Source organism: Gadus macrocephalus, chromosome 4 (genome assembly GCF_031168955.1).
Source record: "Gadus macrocephalus chromosome 4, ASM3116895v1".
NCBI lineage: Eukaryota > Metazoa > Chordata > Actinopteri > Gadiformes > Gadidae > Gadus > Gadus macrocephalus.
Genome location: NC_082385.1, coordinates 2,445,022 through 2,467,973, shown reverse-complemented (window position 1 = coordinate 2,467,973; position 22,952 = coordinate 2,445,022). Strand labels below are relative to the sequence as shown.

The 22,952-nt window shown below is 47.0% G+C and overlaps 2 protein-coding genes across 2 annotated transcripts; one reads left to right on the top strand and one right to left on the bottom strand.

Moving 5' to 3' along the window:
- Window positions 1-9: 9 nt before the first annotated feature.
- On the bottom strand, window positions 10-9,812 carry dennd6b (DENN/MADD domain containing 6B). Its single transcript, XM_060048600.1, has 19 exons — window positions 9,549-9,812; window positions 8,949-8,987; window positions 8,772-8,814; window positions 8,558-8,667; window positions 8,029-8,109; window positions 7,592-7,697; window positions 7,399-7,478; window positions 7,251-7,313; window positions 6,813-6,868; window positions 6,549-6,671; window positions 6,066-6,161; window positions 5,553-5,713; window positions 5,351-5,415; window positions 5,155-5,244; window positions 4,704-4,757; window positions 2,570-2,679; window positions 1,975-2,077; window positions 1,221-1,295; window positions 10-847 (listed from the first exon to the last, which is right to left on the bottom strand). The coding sequence occupies exons 1-19, from the start codon at window positions 9,699-9,701 to the stop codon at window positions 719-721; spliced, it is 1,737 nt and encodes a 578-aa protein (XP_059904583.1). The 5' UTR covers window positions 9,702-9,812; the 3' UTR covers window positions 10-718.
- A 212-nt stretch (window positions 9,813-10,024) lies between these two features.
- lta4h (leukotriene A4 hydrolase) lies at window positions 10,025-22,134 on the top strand. The gene is given in 21 exon segments (XM_060048596.1): window positions 10,025-10,266; window positions 10,810-10,940; window positions 11,342-11,462; window positions 12,030-12,098; window positions 12,632-12,736; window positions 13,144-13,196; window positions 14,033-14,105; window positions 14,219-14,359; window positions 14,812-14,835; window positions 15,033-15,103; window positions 16,294-16,405; window positions 17,218-17,362; window positions 17,933-18,036; window positions 18,281-18,351; window positions 19,164-19,218; window positions 19,333-19,428; window positions 20,050-20,062; window positions 20,065-20,085; window positions 20,088-20,130; window positions 20,578-20,682; window positions 21,685-22,134. Coding segments are annotated over 21 exon segments (1,839 nt in total). The 5' UTR covers window positions 10,025-10,110; the 3' UTR covers window positions 21,815-22,134.
- The last annotated feature ends 818 nt before the right edge of the window (window positions 22,135-22,952 follow it).

Below are 22,952 nucleotides of genomic sequence, written 5' to 3'. Positions count from 1 at the left end.
AGACAAGTATTCAAATTTTTAGAAAACATTTTACTATGAATGTTCACGTCTTGATTATGAAAATATTACAATAGCGTTGGGCTTTCAACATAAGTACATTAAATAAACATCCTTTTTTATAGTCTAACATTAAGTATAAGTTATAGTGGTAAATGAAAGGCAAAGCTTGCCTGTTTTTACATTCTTAGTGTAAGTCAAGACTGAATGAGCAGAGAATTGAGGTTTAGGCCTGCTGGTATAGAATTATTTACTGCCGGATAGTTTTGAAAATATCCAACTAATATTTAAATTCAAAATAAAATTGCAGTCTTGCAACATACAATGCTGAAATCAAAAAAGGTGTGAGGAAAGCGAAACACTGATTTAAAAAGTGTTTCCACCCAGTATAAAGTAAAGTAGCAACGGTTGGGGGGGTTGAGTTGCTAAAAAGCAGGGAGAGATTTGGACCGTCTCTGTAACACACTTGTGACAGCGCGCGCCTCTTAAACCAGACAAACCGATCAGAGCTCAGTCACACAAACAATATGGAAGAAATTAAGCAAAGCTGCCACCCACACATGGAAGCGCAAATTCGGAAAGGATGGCGCAAAACCTTACAGTAACTACTTGGAATGTTACTGAAAAATACTGGCTTCGCTCGGATCTCAGATCTAGAATATAAACAGCTGCCGTGGGCTGAAGGGCAACAGAGGAGGTGGTGGTGGAGGTGGTGGAGTCGTCACGGCCTGTGTCTGTGCAGGACGTTCTGCAGGTCCTCTGGCAGAGCCGCCGCGATGGTCTGAACGCAGCCCTCCAATTGGTCCACGGCGCCCTCCCGCACCGACAGCTGCTGCCGGTGGGCCTTGGTCTGTTGGGGGGGGGCAACCGCCAAACGTTAGGGCCTTAAAGATGGACCTCCAACCCCCAGGATACCACAATATGTACACTGAATATCGGCCGATATATTTTGAATAACGGCCGATATATTTGGTATATCGGCCGATACATATTTAGAACATTTGCCAATTTACTCGGAATATCGGCCGATATATTCAGAATGACGAATGATATACAATATTTAGAATATCGGCCGATATATCGATATCGGTCATTTTCTACAGCATCAGGCCTTAAAATCCAGTACCGGTCGGACTCTAGCCATAACCACAGGAGATTGGCTGGGTCCGTCATTGTTGTCGTTTTCTTTTGTACTGTGAGAACGTGGCTCCCGGTTTACGTACCAGCTTCTCCCTCAGTTTGAGGACCAGGTCCACGACCTCCACCTCCGACTTGTCCTTGGTCCAGCCCACCAGATCCTGAGGAGGGGAGGGGGGGGGGCGGATGATCACACAGTACCCTCTCAATGCAATGACCATATTAGGAGCTAGGACATATCACAGCGCTCTCAATGCAACGACCATATTAGGAGCTAGGACATATCACACAGCGCTCTCAATGCGATGACCATTTTAGAGATGAATCTCTACTAATAAAATCGTTCTCAAACTAAATCGGGATACAAATCAATACTAGCTCCAAGTACCAGGGATTGTTCGATCCCAAGGAATCTTCTGACTAACAATCCAAGTGTATCAAGCACCGTCTCACTGTACTGTGCACATTTACATTTAGCGCGTTTAGCAGGTGCTTCATCCAAAGCGAGTACATTTGTCAGAAGAAAGAAACAAAAATATATCGCTGTCGGTTCAGTAAGGATTTTCATAGAACCAAGTGGCAAGCACTAACAATAGCAAGCTTTACCCATTCCCCATACACAACAAAGATAGCTAGGATAAGATCCGACACAATGCTAAGTACTGTACGTGTGGTTGAGTCCAACTTGTTCACCTCCTCTGTCAGTTTAAGAATAACCCATAACCGTGATGTTCAAAGGGGCATGAACCCAATTTGTGACGGGGAGGAGACCGCGAGCCAAGATCCAAAACCCTGTCCGAAAGACCCCGAGAGTGTCACTCAGAGCCACCACTCGCTCACCGCGTCACACACCGCCTCCAGGTGGAGGCTCTCCAGTTTCTGGGTCATCTCCCGGCGTCGCAGGCGGTACCAGCCGTCGAAGTTGGGGGACCGGAAGAACCGTCTGTGGGCAGACAGCGGAGGGCCATCGGTCAGAGGGGAGACGCGACACGGACACAGTCCATCGCCTTTGGTCGTAAATAACCTGGCTCTGCCCTTCCTCTCCGACCTCCTCCTCCACCACGCTACTACCCGTAGCCTCCGGAGTACGGACACAACCACACTCAGAACCCCCGGGACCAAGCTTTGGACCTGGGGTGACAGGGCCTTCTCAGTTCCCCCCCCCCCTCCCACCTCCCCAACCACATCCAACTGGCTAACACTCTCCCTTCATTTAAACAGACCCACCATGTTAAGATCGCTTTCACAACATAACTTCCTTCCCCTTCTCTCGCCTTCCTCCTTTTGCTTATCTCCTTACTATTATACATTCTTATCAAATTATTTCATTTTGTGTTCACTCTGTAAAACGTCTGAATAATAAGAAAAGCGCTATACAAGTCTAATGTATTATTATTATTTTAGTCCTAGGAGAGGAGAGGGGAGTCAAACACACCTGTAGAGTCCCATCCAATCCCCTTTGAGCATGGAGGTCAGGTGGGGGCCGGCGTGTTCCAGGGTGGCCATGAACTCCTCTTGGCTGAAGGGGCGGATCTGGGGCGGAGTCTGAGACGGGGGACAGCCAATGGAAGAGCACGTGTGTGAGGGACAGATCGTGGGGCCATTTAACACAAGCATGCCTCAGCCCACTGAAACCACTGGGAACTCATTTTAATCTCCAAGGCACTGAAACATAGACCTGCCCCCCGTTCCTTCATTGTTACCCATCAACAGCTTAGCACCCAGGGCTCAAGATGTGTTCCTTTTAAATATCCCTAGAGCTTTGTCTGTACTATACATGTTTATTAATAACATCCAAAGCCTTCTGAAACAGGTTTGTATTTCACGGAAGGATATTAAATATTAATAAACTTTATTTATATAGCACTTTTCAAAACACAGTCACAAAGTGCTTAACAAAGAGCATAAAGTACATGTGATGTACGGACATAATGAGCCATATGAAAACACAAGGATAAAAGACAGGAATAAAAACAAAGGCAGGCTCAAATTAAATCTGGAAAAGCACTCTGATAAAAGTGGGTTTTGAGGAGAGATTTAAAAATGGGCAGTGACTGAGTCAACCTAATTTCCTCAGGTAAGTCGTTCCAGACCTTCGGTGCCCGTATGGAGAAAGCTCTGTCCCCTTTAGTTATGAGCCTGGACACTGTGAGGTCCAGCAGTCTACTGCCTGAGGACCTCAGACTACGAGACGCCACATAGGGGACTAAAAGCTCTGAGATATAAGCTGGGGCCAAGTCATGTAAAGCCTTAAAAGTAATCAATAAAATCTTAAAATCAATCCTTAAACAAACGGGAAGCCAATGTAGAGACGCTAGAACAGATGATATGGTCATATTTTCTAGATCTTGTTAAAAGCCTGGCAGCTGAGTTTTAAAACAGTCTGTAGCCTTTTGAGTGTTTTCTGGTTCAAGCAGGTAAAAAGGCTGTTACAATAACCAAGTTGCGAGGATATGAAAGAATGTAACAAAGTTTCTACATCACTGAGATTGAATTTTCATCTAATTTTAGAAATATTGCGGAGTTGGTAAGAACAAGATTGTACGATCTTGGTGAGTTTTGACAGGTCACCAGTAGATGGCAGTATTTGTTCGGATATTTGCTGGGGGCCAATGACCAGGATTTCTGTTTTTTTGTAATTAAGCTGCAGAAAATGTTGTGCCATCCAACTTTTAATGTCACTTAGGCATTCATGAAGTGCACTTAGCATATAGCATATATGGGTCGTTGGGCTTGATGGGTAAGTACAACTGAGAATCATCAGCATAAAAATTAAAAGAAATGCCATGCCTCCTGATGACCTCACCTAGTGGAAGCATATAAATTGAGAAAATAATAGGTCCAAGTATTGACCCTTGAGGTACTCCATATCTAATATTTGATATTGATGAGGTGTGGTTCTTAATGGAGACACGGCACATCCGGTTTGATAAGTATGACGAAAACCAACCTAAGGCAGTGCCGGATAAGCCGACCCAGCCCCTTAGTCTCTTTAAAAGTGTTTCATGGTCTACGGTGTCAAAAGCTGCTCATTGTTGACATAACATATAAAGGTAGCAAGTGTTTTTTTTAGCTTGTGTGTTTCTTGTTTTTGAAGATTCATTGTCTCATGTTTAGAATATATTCAGTTTTTCATTGGACTTATTCCAATGGGACTTGTATTTTATCTTGGGTCTAGATTGATTGATTGATAAGGAATGGTATTGGAGGGATGTAATGTCATGGTGGAGTTTGGTTCTTATGGTAAATGGACTGCATTTTTACAGCTCTTCTCTAACCAGTGGCCCCTCAAAGCGCTGTACAATACTGCCCAACCTGCACCCGTTCATGCACCCATTCACACACCGACGGCGGTGTCGACCACTCGGGGTGACAGCCGGCTCGTCGGGAGCAGTCAGGGTGAGGCGTCTCGCTCAGGGGGGAAACCTAGACACTAGGAGGAGCCGGGGATCGAACTAGCAACCTTCCGGCTACCAGCCAACCTCGCTCTACCTCCTGAGCCACATGCCTCCCCCTTATCTACACAGCAGAGTGTGACGACCCCGGCCCCCCCCCCCCGAGCGACCCACCTTCCAGGGGGTGACGGACCGCTGCAGGGGCATCAGGCTGGCCATGTACCGCTCCTGGGGGACGGAGGGCAAGGCAACTTTATTTATAAAGCACTTTTAGCACACGAGGCAGACTCGGGGTGCTTCACATTGAAACATAAGTCATACAATGTCATGAGATAATGAAAACAAATACATAAGTAAAAGGAAAAGTTAAAAAGGAAGTCCAATGTGTTTAAGATTGAGCAGAAAGCTAAACCAAAAATAAAGATAAGTAATAAAAGAAAATAGATAATTAAAAGAACAGAAAAGGAAAAGTTTAAAAGAAAGTTCAATGTGTTTAAAATTTAGCAGAAAGCTAAAGCCAACATACAATAGAAAGACGATCAATAAAGGCAGAACACAGGCGGTCAGACCCCCCCCGTCTCCCAGGGCCGGGGGACACGGTGAGGAAGAGGAGGGAGGGTCTTACCAAGGGGATGATGAAGCTCTGCGTGAGCTCCAGCAGGTGTCTCCTCAAGATGGCGCTCTGCACTTCCGACGGCCTCTTCCTCTGGATGCCCTGTGGACGCAGCGGACAGAGGCGGAGTCAGGGAGGCGGGGTCAGGGTCAGGGGGCGGAGTCAGGAGGTAGGGTGGGCGTGGCCAGAGGGATGAACCAGCGTCTACCTTAAGTAGTCTCTTGATGAGGATCTTGTCCTTCTGCAGAAAGGTTTTGTATGCTGTGTAGATGCCTACAGAGGGTCACATTGCAGAGGAGATTATTCGCCTGGATGTCTTGTTTAAATACCTTAACCGCTTCCACGGTATGGATTCGTGTTGTGGGATAAGAATCTAGGATTAGCACATTTGTACATTACCCTGACCCTACCTGGCTTTGTGTCCAGGGTTTTGAGTTTGGCCAGCTTCTTCACCTTGACCTGCTTGGGCAGGTCCCCCGCCATCCTGGGGTCCCCCAGACGCACGATGTGGGGCCAGCTCTGGAAGGTCTTGATGAAGAACGGATTGGTGACGCCCAGGATGACGTTGGGACTGAGGGCGAGCGAGGCAGGCAGACGGACAGACAGAGGGGCGGACGAGAGACACACCAAGAGAAGGAAAGAGGGACACACAGAGAAGAAGGGAGACAGACACAAACACACACAGACACAGAGGGAAAGAGAGAGACACACAAAGAGAAGCAAAGAGACGCACACAGAGGGAGAGAAAAACCGACAGACAGACAGACAGACAGACAGACAGAAAGACAGAAATAGAGAGAGACAATACATAAATACATTGCACCACCCATTTCGCTTTAACAACGCAAATATGAGTGGTAAAAGAACCACACTGAGACCCACACCAACACAGGGTCCCCCAGGCGGGGGGCCGTCCTACTCACGGGGCCTGGGTCCTGGTGGTGTACTCCCTGAACTCGCTGTCGTGGATGGTGAAGTAGGGCCTGTAGTCACTGCAGTACTTCAGCGGCGCGATGGAGCTACAGGGGCAGAGAGGCTGGTTCAGAGCGCTTCTCAAACCTTCAAAAAGGTGACACATCATACCACCGGGTGGGAGTGGGGTCAGCCGTTACAAGCCGATTGGAAAATCAGCCTCTTCTGACATCACAAGTGGGCGTGTCCACCTGGATGCATGACGGAGAGACGAGCAACGTATGCTACAGTCCGCTGGGTAGGCTGGTAGACTAGGTGGACACGCCCACTTGTGATGTCAGAGGAGGCAGATTTTCAAAACAGCTTGTAATGGCTAATCACACTCACACCTGTTGGTATAATGCGTGCCCTTTAAAAAGGGGAAACGTCGGGCACAGGAGAGTATATATTATATAAGTATATGATAGATTCTATTATATGGGGAATTCAGTTACCTAATGAGGGCCAGCACGATTTCGGACGACATCGTCGGAGACGGCGCCATGACGACCAGGGGTTCCCCTAGCAACGTGAGCTCCCAGAGAACCTGCAGGTGGATCAGGGCTGACTGGAAACACCTGAGAGAGAGGTCACTTGATTATATTCTGACCTATGACCTACCACAGTAGTATCATATCTTTTTTATGAAATAGTTCAAGATCGAAGCCGTTTCATCCAAACACATGCTCGTTAAACCATGAATCGTTTCCCTCACTCACTTGAACAGATCCAACTCATGAATTGTGGGCAGCAGGGTCGGCGCCGGGAGAAGATGCTGAGGCAAAAAGGAAAACGGCTTGTTTGCGGTCACTATGTTGTACTGCAGTTTACTGCGACTTGCTGTCAAATACCACAGATATATACTGACTAGATATTGCATCCGGCTTCTAAGCATGCATCAACAAAACCGCCATCTTGCCACGGGGCAACCACCCACCTAACTGAATGAACGACCGTCGACGAGACAGAGGTCCTTCCACACTCTAAATCGCCTTATTTTTAAGTAACCTTCAAGCGGGTTGGTTTACCGCGCGGCAAGATGGCGGCGGCATTGACGCATACGTTCCACTGAACACCACAGCTCAGGTGATATCTAGTCAGTATAAATATCTGTAGTCAAACGCCATCAGGTCCAACAGAACAACACAGGCTCGTACCTCTTTCGGGGCATGTTTGGCCGGGCTCCCCCCTGGCTTGTCCGTCTTCGATGGGATCCGAACCTGCAGAACCAGAGGACGATTTACTGGCTGAATAAATGACACATCAAAGGGGACACCAATGCTTGCTTTGAGGTGTTGTGCCTACCTGTAAAACCGTGCCCATCACGGGGAGGTTAAGGGTCAAGCCTGGCACCGGCGAAGGCCATTGGTCTATTTCGTTGCACACTGTGCGGCAGACAGAACAGGGTCACTTTTAACACACAGACCACATCAGAACCACGACGGTATTGAGAGTTGTTTCCGGTGGAATGCTGTCGACCGGGGGCCGTCTCGCTCACCGGCTTCCAGACAGGGCTCCAGCTTCTCAAAGTACTCGGGGGCGATGATCTGCAGCAGGGTGTGGAAGAGGTGGACGTAGGGCAGCCTGGACACCAGAACCAGAGACTAGTGCACGCGACAGAGAGAGGATAGAGACAGAGAGACAGAGAGACAGAGAGACAGAGAGAGAGAGAGAGAGAGAGAGAGAGAGAGAGAGAGAATATGGTTATATTAATAATAATAATAATAATAATACATTTAATTTAGAGGCGCCTTTCAAGACACCCAAGGTCACCTTACAGAGCATATAGTCATCATTCAAAACTATGTAAAACAGACTAGGAATAAAAGGAAAACAGAGGTTAAACATGAAGGCATGGAGATGGATGCTGAGGAATGCACAGGTGTTGAACGTGGTTTAGTGCTGTGAGGGAGAGATCCCAGGGGGCCGTCTCACCTTCTGAAAGTACCCTCGTTTGACGGAGACGTCCTTCACTTGTCTGAAATACACGTAACCATAGAAATGGCCCAGGTCACGCTGGTATGGGCAGACAGACAGACAGAAAAACAAGAGAAGGACAAACATACTCCGTCAAATGGAATTCCTTCTTTTCAACGGATGCCATTTTAACGTCAGCCATGACTGAGGTGTTTACCAGTCCAGTGAAATCAGTTGAAGGCACCAGACAGGTCAAGGGCTTAAGTTGTATGTTCTGGTACTGGTTCTGGTTCGTACGTCCTGGCACTTAAATAAATAGTACTTAGCGTTGTGTAGCATCTTATCCTAGCCATCTTTGTTGTATACGGGGAATGGGTTCACCTAGCGATTGTTAGTGCTTGGCACTTGGTTCTATGAACATCCTTACTGTACCGACAGCGATATATCGTCTCTCTTTCTTCAGACAAATGTACTTATTGTAGGTCGCTTTGGATTAGTATCCAAAGTAAGAGTAAATGTTAGCGTGCACAAACCAGTATGGCCTCACCTGAAGCGTGACGGGGGCGTCCCGGTCGTACGCATCTTCCCCAAAGTCGGGGCTGATGCGTCCGATGGACTGGCGAAACCTGAAGCTAAACTGTGTATCCCCAAGGCATCCTGGGAAAAGATATATACGCACCCGGTCAGATTAACTGTCTGTGTCACCTGCTGTTGTGTATGACATGCCTCTGTGTCTGCCGTGGGAGTAAATATCTATTTACCTGAGTAAGAGTCGGGGAAGGATAAGTAACAGATGCTGGTTTTCTGTAAACAATGTGGATACACGATACAACACTTAGGTCTGTTTGCTTTTAAATACCTTAATAGCATTCAAAACAATGAGGATTTCGGACAAAACATAATCAATGTTGAAGAATAGAGGTAAAACTAAGAGTTACCTCCTTCTCTGTGAGTTTAGCATCATGGGGATACACCAACTGGGGGAACCAAAGATAATCAAAACACTTCATTAATGTAAACTATAACAAAATGGGTTTGGACTGTATAGATTTTCAAGTACATCATGACACTTAATCCAAGAAAATGTTCAACATTCTATTCTATGAAAAACACTTTTTTCTTCAATCATCAGCATCCTCGCTATCATCAGCACCTGTCAGTAGAGGATGCTACAACCTAGCTATGCGAAAAGCTAACAACTGTTTCTCTATGGGTAGTGGAGGATGCTAGGACCCGACTACTTTGACGATACGGCCAGTGGAGGATGCTACCAGATAGCTAGTGTACCACTATGGCCAGTGAAGGATGCTACTAGTTAACTACTGTGTATTTAAGGACATTGTAGGATTCTACCAGTTAGCTACTGCACCTCTATTTGCCACTGGAGGATGCTACAAGCTAACCGCTGCACTCCTCTTTGCCCAGTGCAGGATGCTACACGCTAACCTCTGCACATCTATGGCCAGTGGAGGATGCCACACGCTAACCTCTGCACCTCTTATTGCCGGTGGAGGATGCTACAAGCTAACCTCTGTTACCTCTATGGCTTGTCCGAGCTCGAGGTCGAAGGTAACGACGCACACGCATTCCAACCAGGACAGAAACTGGGCCCACGTTGAGCGGGAATCCGTTCTTTCCACTGCGTTCCCCGTCTCATTGTGATGAGATGCGGATCCGTGGGACGGATCCATCACGAATCAGAGGTCAGGGTCTTCATTGCACCGTGTTGTTCACAACATGTGTGTGCGTGTGTGTCAGGTGTTTCCAGCTGATACCAACGACGCCCTCTGGCGCCCCCTGTCGATATGTACCCGAACTATGTCAACAAACGGTGCTTGCTTAATACCTATTAATTGTATTCTCGTTCTAGTCTTTATTGTCATTTAAGTAAAACTCTGTTAAAAAAATATTTAAAAATAAAACGGTAAAGTGGTTAATTTGGTCACAAGCAGAAATCTCGCGGTTGCGCCCAAGGCGACTACATATCCCACAATGCACCGCGACTCGTCATCATCAAAATGTGCGGTCCCTCGGTTGTAGTTTAAAACCCCGGCATTTGAGCCTGAGCCTTGCTTTCTGCTCCCTCTCACTGAATTGACAATGGCTTCGGTTCAAGACCCCTGCTCCTTTGCGTCTTCCTCCAAGTGCACCACCAAGCATCTGAACCTCAGCTACCATGTGGACTTTGAGAGACGGGTTCTGAAGGGGAAGGTGGCGCTCACCGTGGAGGTTCTGGAGGATCGCTGCTCGACTGTGGTACAGTAACGCTATGCTTACACTACTGGTACTACTGGCACTGGTGGGATTATTACACGCTCCCAGAGCCGTAAGAGATGCGTAATACGCTGTACAATCAAATAAAAGCATTTGATTGAGGGGGACGAAAATATGCCCTCTGTTTGAATCGAAAAGATAATTAATTGTTTTTATTATTTTTTTAATAGTTACAAAATTGTCATGTTTTAAAAGTATTCCTTGGGAGGAATTTAAGCTTATAAATTACAACAATTGATATGTTTCCTTGAACTTTGACCGGTACAGTAATGCTGATGATGCGTAAAGAAAGTTGTGCGCTTGGTTTGACAGTTCTGCGGCACAAAGCCAAAATCTGATACCTGGGGTCAAAAAGCAGAAACAACAATAAAACCCGAAGATTTGTTCTCTGTAGAACTTCCCGTTGGCGTTTGTACATCCTGTGCCAACCCCGCAGTGATTACCCAAACTAAGTTGTGTTCGTGTTCGCGTTGTGTAAGTTCCCCTTCCCCCTTATTTATTTCCTTCTTTCCTGCTATCTGTAAGACTTTGGACACCCGAGACCTCACGATCTTCTCGGCGACAGCAAATGGACAAAGTGCCAAGTTCAACATGGGTCCGGAACACAGCTTCCTGGGCACCCCCTTGGAGATCACCCTGCCATTTGAGCTCTCCAGGTGACATGCCCCTTCCTGTAATCTCACCTTCAACCATCAACCATTAACGTAACTGTTTTTTTTGTTTACTTTTTATACTTAAATCTGATCCACTGCCATACAACTTGGGTCTATGTGTCTCTGCGATCACAGATTACACCGTTCCCAAAAATGCAGTCATAGATAAAATCGGTGTGTGTGTGTGTGTGTGTGTGTGTGTGTGTGTGTGTGTGTGTGTGTGTGTGTGTGTGTGTGTGTGTGTGTGTGTGTGTGTGTGTGTGTGTGTGTGTGTGTGTGTGTGTGTGTGTGTGTGTGTGTGTGTGTGTGTGTGGGTGGATGTTGGCCTGTGCCTGTACCTGTGCTTGCGTGTGTCTGTGTGTGTGTGTGTGTGTGTGTGCGTGTGCGTATTCGGACATTATCAGGGGGCAGCAAGTGATTGTGGAGGTGGCGTATGAGACGGCTCCCAAGGCGACCGCGTTGCAGTGGCTCACACCTGACCAGACGGCGGGGAAGAAACAGCCGTACCTCTTCAGCCAGTGCCAGGTAGTCTTTGGACGAACGCACAAGGAAATCCATTATAAACTACTCCCGTGCCATGTGGTTCACTAGCAGTTGCAGAGAGTGGATGTTGCGCTGGTTTACCACCTTTTTTTTCTCGGCGCGTGTCTGCAACGTTTTCCGACACATTGACACATATAGATGCACACACACGCACGCAGTTTGATGTCCCTCACCCTCAGGCAATAAAACGCACACACTTCCCCTCTATGGGTTAGTCATAACAGGATTAAATAACGATTGAAGCACCATCATAAAGAAACTCAGTTCCAGACCACACGTCAGAGTCTCTTCAAATCCCCCCCATAGTAGTTTTGGGGATGTTGTTTTACTGACATTTTAATTTCCCCTCTACTGATGATAACTGCCTCCAGGCTTCCATTGTAATGCTTAATATTTAGTTTAATAATTAATGTACTGATAAGCTGCACGTAAAAAGAGTTTCACTTTTGCGGGTCAATGTCCTCACCCCATGAAAAGGTAATTACTCTCAGGGGCAAGCGATTAATATGAAGATATGAGGATACTGACCGCGCTACGACCCGCTTACAGGCCATCCACTGCAGGACAATGATCCCGTGTCAAGACACGCCCTCTGTGAAGCACTCCTACTATGCTCAGGTAAAACACACGCACACGCACACAGATACACACACGCGCACACACACGCACAGATACACACGAGCACATATACAGACAGACAGCCAGACAGACATACACGACACAGAAAAACAGATATGTTTGTTGCTGCTGGGTCCATACATAAAAACAAGTGACTGAATCATATATTCGATCAGCTTCCAAAATCTCAAAAATGGGCCAATAACAAGGTTTTGAGTATCTACGTTTCACTGCAGAAAATCCCAGAACAGTATTATGTAAAAAAATCATTATTATATTATTACAATAATATAATTGGATCTTTTCAATGTACGTTACATAATAATGAATCAATATGACCATATTATACAGCCTAGCCCTGCATCATCCTGGCTGTACTTAAGGTGTGTGTGTGTGTGTGTGTGTGTGTGTGTGTGTGTGTGTGTGTGTGTGTGTGTGTGTGTGTGTGTGTGTGTGTGTGTGTGTGTGTGTGTGTGTGTGTGTGTGTGTGTGTGTGTGTGTGTGTGTGTGTGTGTGTGTGTGCTGCCCTCCAGGTGTCCGTGCCACAGGAGCTGGTGGCCGTGATGAGCGCCATGCGTGACGGACAGGCGCCCGACCCGGAGGACAGCAGCCGCCTCATCTACCGCTTCAGACAGCCGGTGAGCCCGCCCACATCTCCCCGCCGCTCTCCGGTCCTCGCTTCTGATTGGCTGAAAGACGTTTTAGGAGCCGTTTCATAGGTCACCTCAACAATCACTCGCTGCCTCCCTGATAATGTTCTCACACACACACACACACACACAGACACACACACACACACAAAAATACATGAACGCACACACACACGCACACACACACACCCTGTCATCGTGTCACAAATCATTTATTGTATTAACTCGTCGCCAATCTCGGCGTACGTTAGCCTGTGACCGCAAAATGGGAACCATTTTGCGGTCATGAGGAACTACCAGGCTTGCGTGTCTCCAATACAGGAAACAGAAACCGTTTTAATTGTGCGTATATCTGCCGACCTTTGACCCCCCCCCCACCCACCCATGCTCCTCAGGTGCCGATGCCGTCCTACCTGATCGCCATCGTGGTGGGGGCGCTGGAGAGCAGGTACCGTGTCCTCCGCTCCCTGAACCGCCACACAGCCAGCCTGCGCTGGTTGTGTGGCCCCAGCCTGCGCTGGTTGTGTGGCCCCAGCCTGCGCTGACAGTGTTCAACTGTACTGACACGTGAACACTTGCTAATAATAATACATTTGATCTGTAAAGCACTTTTCACTTTGCATAAAATAACCTCAAAGTGCTACAGAAACCGAAAAAAACATAATAACAAAACACTAAGGGCAATGACGCATTAAAGTCCGGTGATAAAATACGTTAAATAAAGACAGCTAAAAGAGGAGTTGAAGTGAAGATTTAATTTTGGAAAAAAATCAGAGGACAACTTAAGAACGCCTGATTTGAACGAAAAGGTTTTTAGCCCTTTTTTAAAAGTCTCCACAGACTGGGGTTTCCGCAGATGTTCAGGGAGGGAGTTCCAGATGTGAGGGGCAGCAGAGCAGAAGGCTCGGTCTCCCAGGGGGCGAAGTCTTGTCAGGGAAAAGCCTGATTTAGCCTAGCTTTTTTTCTCTATATATTTTCATACTTTTGAATATAACCAATAGGATCGTCTTGTTTCGAAGGAGCAAAGCACCAAGAGCGCGTACCTAGCGTAGCCTCATTTTTTTCCTCACCCTCCGGAAAGGATCACGTCTATTTTCAGATTCTAAACAACAAAACGTTGCGTCTTTCACCTATACGGCCGTGTGCTTTGGTCTTGTGTAGGCTAAGAGTCAACAATAGTCAACAATCTTCTTTATTTCTATCTTCTGCATTAATATTACATTATATATGTTTATATTTATATGTTATATCTTTCGTCCCCCCCCCCCCCCCCCCCCCCGCCAGAGAGATCGGGCCCCGGTCTCTTGTCTGGTCCGAGAAGGAGTTTGTGGACAAGGCGGCGTTCGAGTTTTCCGAGGTGAGATTCATCCCCTTATAGTTCGCCCCCACTCTGCCCTGATCCCTCCTCCGTTTAACAACCGGACGTGCGAGTGAGTGACACTTCCTGTGTATGCCCCGCCCCCGCCGCAGACGGAGAACATGCTGAAGACGGCGGAGTCCCTGGTGGGGCCGTACGTGTGGGGCCAGTACGACATCCTGGTGCTGCCCCCCTCCTTCCCCTACGGGGGTATGGAGAACCCCTGCCTCACCTTCGCCACGCCCACCCTGCTGGTAGGAGGACACACACACACGCGCGCACGCACGCACGCCCACACATTTATACTGTATTAGACAAACACGCATTTATATTGTATTAGACACACACACATTTATATTGTATTAGACACACACGCATTTATATTGTATTAGACACACACATTTATATTATATTACACACACACATTTATATTATCTATCACGCAAACACATAGATGCTTAAAGTTTCAGGTTTGATTTTAGACAGTGAATTAAAACATATTGAGTATTCCACAACTTTAAATAGTTATTTTGATAAGTAATTGTATGCTTTGTGAGGTGTGTATCACTTCACAATAAGTCATCAAAATGTCTATTTAAAATAAAGTTATTATATTTTCATATGGCACCTGCCATATTTTTAGGATTTGTACTCTTGGTATCTTGATATTTGTATGCACAATTTTGTTTTTCATTTTGTGTTGCAGGCCGGAGACCGATCCTTATCCAACGTAAGACAACAACTCCCTCTCTGTAATCCTTTGACACACAAACACACAACACACCTGATCCCAACGTATTTGTTTTGAATCAGACTTTGCATGACAGTGTGTGCGTTTTGCATTAAAGAGCCACAATGAGGCTGAAAACAACACTGTATGCAAAAAGCGGACCTCATGTATCACGGTGATCGTCTGTCCGTCCCTAGGTCATCGCCCACGAGATCTCCCACAGCTGGACCGGTAACCTGGTGACTAACAAGACCTGGGAGCACTTCTGGTAGGGCTGCTCGAATATGGAAAAAATCATAATCACGATTATTTTGGTCAATATTGAATTATTATTTTTGAGTTGAAAACATGATGCATTTATTCAGCATTTCTCACCAAAAAAAAACACTTTGTAACGGAGAACTTTGAAATCTCCCCTTAAAAAAAAGCAAGTATGTGTCCAGATGTTAACTTTTTTTTTGTTTCAACTCGACTATTATTTTGGAGATCGTTTGACCCAAAAATCGAAATCACGATTACACTTTGATTAATTGTACAGCCCTAACTTCTGGTTGGGCTGTTCCCGCCATTCAACGCATCATCTATCTGATACACGCGTCACTATAACCCTTAAAGAAGATGACATCATTTGGTGCAGATGCAACTCTTCAAGTGTGATGTTTGTATGAGTTGAGAGTGAGTGAGTTTATTTCTGTGATTTTCCTCATGTCGGCTTATTGGTTTTCGTGCCGTCTTTTATGCAAAACGAATATCAACACACGCGTGTGTGTGATTGTTTTCATATGAAAGAAAATTCCCCTAAACTAATGAAATTAAACGAGGGAGGAATTAAAGCAAATTTGTCCAGAAATACATCTCTACCCTGACATTCCCTTGGATATATTGCTCCACAGCTATGCAAGAACATAACTCGTCGCTGTATTGACTATGTGCAAGGTACATTGTTCAGTATGAAGCTATACTGGGCGTATCTCTCTCCCGGCCTGGTCCTTAATCCTGGGATCAGTGTGAACAGAGGCCCACGCAGACATCTCGCTGTGTCTGCCTGTTTCACCATTCTCTCTCACAGACAGACAGACAGACAGACAGACAGACAGACAGACAGACAGACAGACAGACAGGACAGCTCTTTGATAGTGAAACCCCGAACAATAGGAGAGAAAACATACTCTCTAATAGCGTCGCTCGCAATCTAAGCATGAGTACACCTACGACTGTGATTACCATCATGTAGCAACCATCGTATTATAGTTGGGGGGGGGGGGGTGATTGTGGTCTGGCTAGATGGGTGGTTTTGTCAAACCAGTTCAACTCTGCAACACGTTCGTTTTCCCTGTCTCTCTGTTTCTGTCTCTCTGTCTCTCTGTTTCTGTCTCTCTGTCTCTCTTACTCTGTCTCTCTGTTTCTGTCTCTCTGTCTCTCTTACTCTGTCTCTCTGTCCCCCCCCGTCCCCCCCAGGCTGAACGAGGGCCACACCGTCTACCTGGAGCGCATGATCGGCAGATCTATGGAGAGCGAGCAGTTCAGACAGTTCAAGGCCATGGGAGGCTGGAAAGAGCTGCAGGAATCTGTGAGCAGCGCACACACACACACACACACACGCACACAAGCACACAAGCACACAAGCATGCACACAAATACACAAGCAGACACACACACAAGCAGGCATACACACGCACGCACGCACACGCAGAAGCACGCACACCGCAGTGAAATAGCGAAGTCCCGATGATTCAATGATTACCGATCAGATCACCCCACCCAGTTCCAATTCAACCACAGTCTGTTCTCGGAGGACAGCCAGTTAAATGGAATACACCCTACCCGCTGGGCGTTCATTTTCAGGAATGCTTTATTTGCCTTGTTTATGCAGGATTTTATCTCCTGCGTTAGATAAGGCTCAGTGGTTGAGGTATGGAAAGCACTGTGTGTATGTAGCACGCAAACGTCTGATGAGCAAGACAAGTCTGTGTGTGTGTGGGGACACTGGCAGCTCGTACACCCTCATAACACACGGGGGCCGGGGCGGCATGTGGCTCAAGAGGCAGAGCGGGTCGGCTGGTAACCGGAAGGTTGCTAGTTCGATCCCCGGCCCCTCCTAGCTAGACTGTCGAGGTGTCCCTGGGCGAGACGCCTCTCTAACCCTGACTGCTCCTGACGAGCTGGTCGTCGCCGTGTGTGTGTGTGTGTGTGTGTGTGTGTGTGTGTGTGTGTGTGTGTGTGTGTGTGTGTGTGTGTGTGTGTGTGTGTGTGTGTGTGTGTGTGTGTGTGTGTGTGTGTGTGTGTGTGTGTGTGTGTGTGTGTGTGTGTGGGCAGCTCAGCCACCCTTGTAACCCAACACTCATCCGTACACGCCCCCCCCCCCCCCCCCCCCCCCTCCAGGTGAAGACGTTCGGAGCCAACAACCCCCTGACTAACCTGGTCCCCAGCCTTCAGGACGTGAACCCAGACGACGCCTTCTCCTCCGTGCCCTACGAGAAGGGGTTCGCCCTGCTCTACCACCTGGAGGAGCTGCTGGGGGGCCCAGGTGAGGGGGACACGCACACCTTCTGCCTCCGTCTGTCTATCGTGCAGCCACACACTCTATTGCCCTCGCTCACACACACACGCAGTCTCTTTTAAGATCTCACACACACGCATGCATGTACGTACGTACACACACATATGTGTGTGCGTGCGTGCGCGTGCGTGTGCACGCACACACGCACAGACAGACAGACAGACACTCTCACTCACACACGCAAACAAACACACACAGACACACATATATATACACACACACAAACCATTTTCTCTCACACACACGGCCACACACACATAGACGCACATATACACGGCAAACATAAACACACAGAGAGACAGACAGACACACACACACACACACACACACAAACTGTATCTGAAACGCATTGGATTTAATTATTCTTTTTAATAAAGTTAGTTTTTCAGTGTGTTTACAACCGTTTTTTTTTACAGTGTGTACAAATTGTTGACTTCGGTCATTAGGAAAAGTGCTTGATTCTTTTCCCTTCCATCCGAGTAGAAAATAAAGGACTGTCAACGATTAATAATCCGTTGTGTTCCTTCCCCGGTGCAGTGGTGTTCATGGGCTTCGTCAAGTCCTACATCCAGATGTTCGCCTACGGCAGCGCCACCACAGAGGAGTGGAAGGCATACCTGTTCACCTACTTCCAGGACAAGGTGACCTTTGACCTCCCCCCCCCCCCCCCCCCCCTGGGGCCTCTTCAGGCTAAGGCCCAATCCCATTTCTACCCCTTCCCCTTACCCATCCCCCTTGTTTTGAAGGGGTAAGGGGAAGGGGGGGAGGGGTAAGGGGTAGAAATGGGTTTGGGCCTGAATCAGCCTGCATCAGACTTATTATATTTGTGATATGTTATATACCGTGTCCTGACGTCGCCCCCCCCCCCCGGGGGTCTGTCTCCAGGTGGACGTCCTCAACAAGGTGGACTGGAACGCCTGGATGCACACACCGGGCATGCCGCCCGTCAAACCGCAGTGAGTGTTGCCATGGTTACGATCGGCACGCTCGTTCGGAGTCCGAGTGCGTTGACACCGAGCGCCTCGTCAGGAGTACTTTTTTCCCGGAACGTGACCGATAAATACCGTTACGCTCCAAAAGGAGAAATCATTCTTGTTGAATGGACGAAGCTCTCAATTCCACACTGGCCAATCACAGTGTTCTGCTCAATCCTTTTTATTGTTTATATTTGCTGGCCATGCCAATGCCAATAAACTGCCCTGTCACCAGTCTTTAGATATGAGTCTGAACTCATTAGTCTTTAGATATATGAGTCTACGGTCATGTTGTGTTGTGTTGTATTGTATTATAGTACTTAACTGTGTAGCAACTGCAGTAGCTGCTATCATGGCTGTAACACGGGGAATTGGTTAGCCTAGCGATTGTTGTACTTGCACTTGGTTCTATGAACATCCTTTCTGTACCGACAGATATATATTGATGCACTTCTTATGACAAATGTACTTATTGTAAGTCGCCTTGGATAAAAGCGTCTGCTAAATGTAAATGTAAATCAGTCTTTAGATATGAGTCTAAACTCATTAGTCTTTAGATTTGAGTCTACGGCCATCAGTCTTTAGATACGAGTCTGAACTCATTAGTCTTTAGATATGATTTTAAAGTCATCAGTCTTTAGATACGAGTCTAAAGTCTTGAGTTATGATTCTAAAGTCATCAGCCTTTAGATATGGGTCTAAAATCAGATCCACGTTCGGTACGACTCCCTCTCTAGTATCACGGCTCTGTATCGTCTCCATGGATGTTGAGTTGATAGAATGTCTCCCCCCAGGTACGACACCACGATGGCGGACTCTTGCATCGCGCTGTGCAGTAAATGGACCAAGGTAACCTCCCCCCTTTACGGCCGTCGGCGCCATCACACACACCAGAGCGACCGGGTCTGACCTGTGATCTGACTCCTCCCCCCCCCCTCCTCCTCCTCCCCCTCCTTCTCCTAGGCCGGTGAGGCAGACCTGGGGGGTTTCACCGCGGCGGACCTGACGACCCTCTCCTCCCACCAGGTCATCGAGTTCCTGTCCCTCCTCCTGCAGGAGGTGAGACACACGGACACAGACAGACGGACAGTTTCTCTCACTCACTCCGAAACTCACTCACTCACTCACTCTCAAATTCGCTCAATCTCAAATTCACTCACTCTAACTCACTCCAACCCACTCACTCACTCTCAGGCCCAATCCCATTTCTACCCCTTACCCCTTCCTCTTACCCCTTCCCCTTACCCCTCCCCCTTGTTTGAAGGGGAAGGGGGGAGGGGGAAGGGGAAGGGGGGAGGGGGAAGGGGGGAAGGGGTAAGAGGAAGGGGTAAGGGGTAGAAATGGGATTGGGCCTCAATCTCAGAATATCGCACTTTTACACTCATTCACTCTCAAACTCACGCATTCACTCATTCACTCTCAAACTCACTCAATCAATCTCAAACTCACTGACTCAATCTCATCTCTCTCACTCTCAACTCACTCACTCATTCACTCACTCGTTAACTCACTCGTTCACTCACTCGTTCACTCACTCGTTCACTCACTCTCCAACTCACTCCTTCGCTCTCCAACCCACTGCCTCAACCACTCTCAAACTCATTCATGCGTACTTCACACAGAGTTGCATCCATTGCTGTGCATAAGGTAACAGCCCCCCCCCCCCCCCCCCCCTTTCAGGAACCCCTCCCCCTGACCACGTGAAGAGGATGCAGAAGCGTACGACTTCAACAGCTGCATCAACGCTGAGATCCGCGCCAGGTGAGCTCCCCGACCACTCCACCAGGCGCTCTACATAGGGCGGGGTTAACGAATTTAGGCGTCTGTAGTTTCGTAGATGACACACAGAGTGCGGTCGATCGCTAAAATAGGTATATGTATTGTTTGTTTTTTTTACCAGCATTACCAAATAGAAAGCATCATTCGGATTGTTAGCTGACACTGTTTGTCTATAATTTAGTTTGTCCTTTTTACAAAACGTCAATAATAAAAACGTGCGATTTATGTCACCGTACAATAGTGAGGGGAACATACGCGGGTAACATTAGATGGCAACTCTTCTAGATTTGATCTATCTCATTAACGCTGATAGACACGCTGAGCATGAGACCTCCACCGTTACGTCTCCTACCACGTGCTGTTACCTGAACGCGTGTGCGTGTGCGTGTGTGTGTGTGTGTGTGTGTGTGTGTGTGTCCTTGCCTGCAGGTGGCTGCGTCTGTGTGTGAAGTCCCGGTGGGAGGAGGCGGTCCCCAAGGCGCTGCAGATGGCCACGGAGCAGGGCCGCATGAAGTTCACCCGCCCCCTGTTCAGGTGCACTGAGAGCCGCTCGGTATGGAGAAAATCATAATCACCATTATTTTGGTCAATATGAAATCACCATTATTCAAAACGATTTATTTTTTGAGTTTGAAAACATGGTGTATTTCTTGCGCGTGTCTCTCTCAAAAACACTTTGTAACTGAGAGCTGTGAATTTCGCCTTAAAAAATGACACAAAATGATCCAAAAGAAAATGTTCAAATCTAAAATAATGTACAGATATGAAAATGATTGGTTTTCCCTGAAGTATGGAGTGGCTTTAAGGTCATTTAATGATACTTAAGTCTTCTTTTTTTTTTTTTTTTTGTCTCTTTTTTTTTTTCCAGATATGTATCCAGCCCGTTCTGTAGTTTCTATAAAAAAATAAAAAAAACTTTGTGATCGTTTGAACGCTAAAATCGAATCGAGATCGAAATTCGATTCATCGGCCAGCCCTAGTCCACACCTCTTTAGAGACGGACGAAACCGTCTCTCCTGGTTCACCACAACCTCCGTTATAAGTACAATTGTGAAGTTGGCTTTGTGGTTCAGCATTTTAGCGTGAGGTCCCCCTGCTGTGTGCAGTGAACGATGGAGGTACTCACGATGGTCTTTGTGATGAGGCCTTTGGTTGAGAACCTGACTGGTGATTCACTGGTTTGGTTTTGTCCGCCTTCTTGCGGTCTGCGTCAGTTTTAGTTTTTTGCAAAAGCAAAAATAAAGCGACATTAACGACAAAGAAATATCGGAATAAAAAAGTTAAACCTCGCAAAAATATTGTTGATTGCCGCAAAATTGTTGATCGCGAACCTTGTGCCTTTTGTCGTCGTTGATGCCGCTTTATGTTAGGAAAAAACGTCCCTTCTATTTCCTTCTAGTTCGATCCCTGGCTCCTCGAGTGTCTCTGAGCAAGGCACCTCCGATGATGGCGTGTGAACCGTCTTCTTTCTGGATCATAGCGTCTGCGAACGCCCTAGTTTGGCCCTCATTTTGACCGTTGACCGTGTCATTGCAGGGAGGTGTACAACTTCGACAAGTTCCGCGACGAGGCCGTGCGCATGTTCAAGACCCACCGAGCCGCCATGCACCCGGTGATGCTGGACCTGCTGTCCAAGGACCTCAAGGTGGACCTCACCTCGTGCTAGGGCGCTCCGTCTGCAGCACCCCAACACGACTACTGCAACCTTCCATACCGACATGCTAACATCGAAGGAAACTTACGGAAAAGTGGATGTGCGCTTATTCATTATTTATTGTGCGCCTGTGTGTGCGTGTGTTTGCGTGTGCGGCTGTGAGATTATGCATCGCTCAGGGCACAGAAAGTGACCTCATGATTTTGAAGCAGGAGCTGAAGGGTGCATCTGATGTACTCCTTCTGCCCTTCGTAGACCAGCGTGCTTTAAGGACTGGTGGCTACATCCTTTTTCTTGTGTCTTCAATAAAACCTTTCTATATCGAGCACAAAGGAGTCTGGTCTTACTGACTCAGCACACACACTCATCACTCATTACTGGTGGGACGGTGAAATCGGTTCATCTTATCAAAAAGGATGGGGGTTGGACTAAAACAGCACCAAAGGTTTTGTCATCTATTAACGGGAAGCAAAAGGGTTGGGCAGATGAATTGATAATGAATGTTCATGATTTAGAAAAGCAATTCTGAAAGATGTTTCTAAATCTCAGCTTAAACATAAGCATGGGCTACATCATCCGAACACATTATCCAACATTTCCTTCTAGGCTTCATTTTGATTGGTGGACCGGTGCGAGTTAATTAAGTGAAACCTGGTGATAATGAGGGAATTCTAATTGGGTTTATGTGAATTCAATTTCCTAATAGCTTATAGAATAGATAGAATCTTTATTTGTCATTGGGTTAAATACAAGTATTTACACAACGAAATTAAGGTGCAGATCTTGTTCATTGTTATGCGACCAGTACCTAAAAGAACCAATCACTCGATGCATTAATAATTTATTATACAATATATAAATAACACATTAGAAGATAAAAAAAATAAGAAAAACACCAAACCCAATGTGGTCTCTCGTAAACATCGGTTAGGAGAGGTTACCATGGTAACACATTAGTAGAGGGTGAGCAAAGAGTCCGCACCAGCTGAGGAAGGTTCCGGAGGCTGAAGTTACTCAAGTGAGGAAGAGGGGGGTGGGGTGGGCGCCCCCCCCCCCCCCCATCTGAAGTTAGAATTTCAACATGGCAACCGAAGAATGTGTGTGCGTGTCCGTGCGTGTGTGTATAAGGCAATCGATGGTGTAACTCGTC

What these genes read in the sequence shown, in the direction of transcription:
- dennd6b (XM_060048600.1), bottom strand. Translation starts at nt 9,701, where the DNA reads ATGGATCCGTCCCACGGATCCGCATCTCATCACAATGAGACGGGGAAC. An exon ending in CTTCCCCGACTCTTACTCAG is followed by an intron (nt 8,668 to 8,771) that starts GTAAATAGATAT and finishes ATCTTTTCCCAG; the next exon opens with GATGCCTTGGGGATACACAG. An exon ending in AGAGCTTCATCATCCCCTTG is followed by an intron (nt 4,758 to 5,154) that starts GTAAGACCCTCC and finishes TCCGTCCCCCAG; the next exon opens with GAGCGGTACATGGCCAGCCT.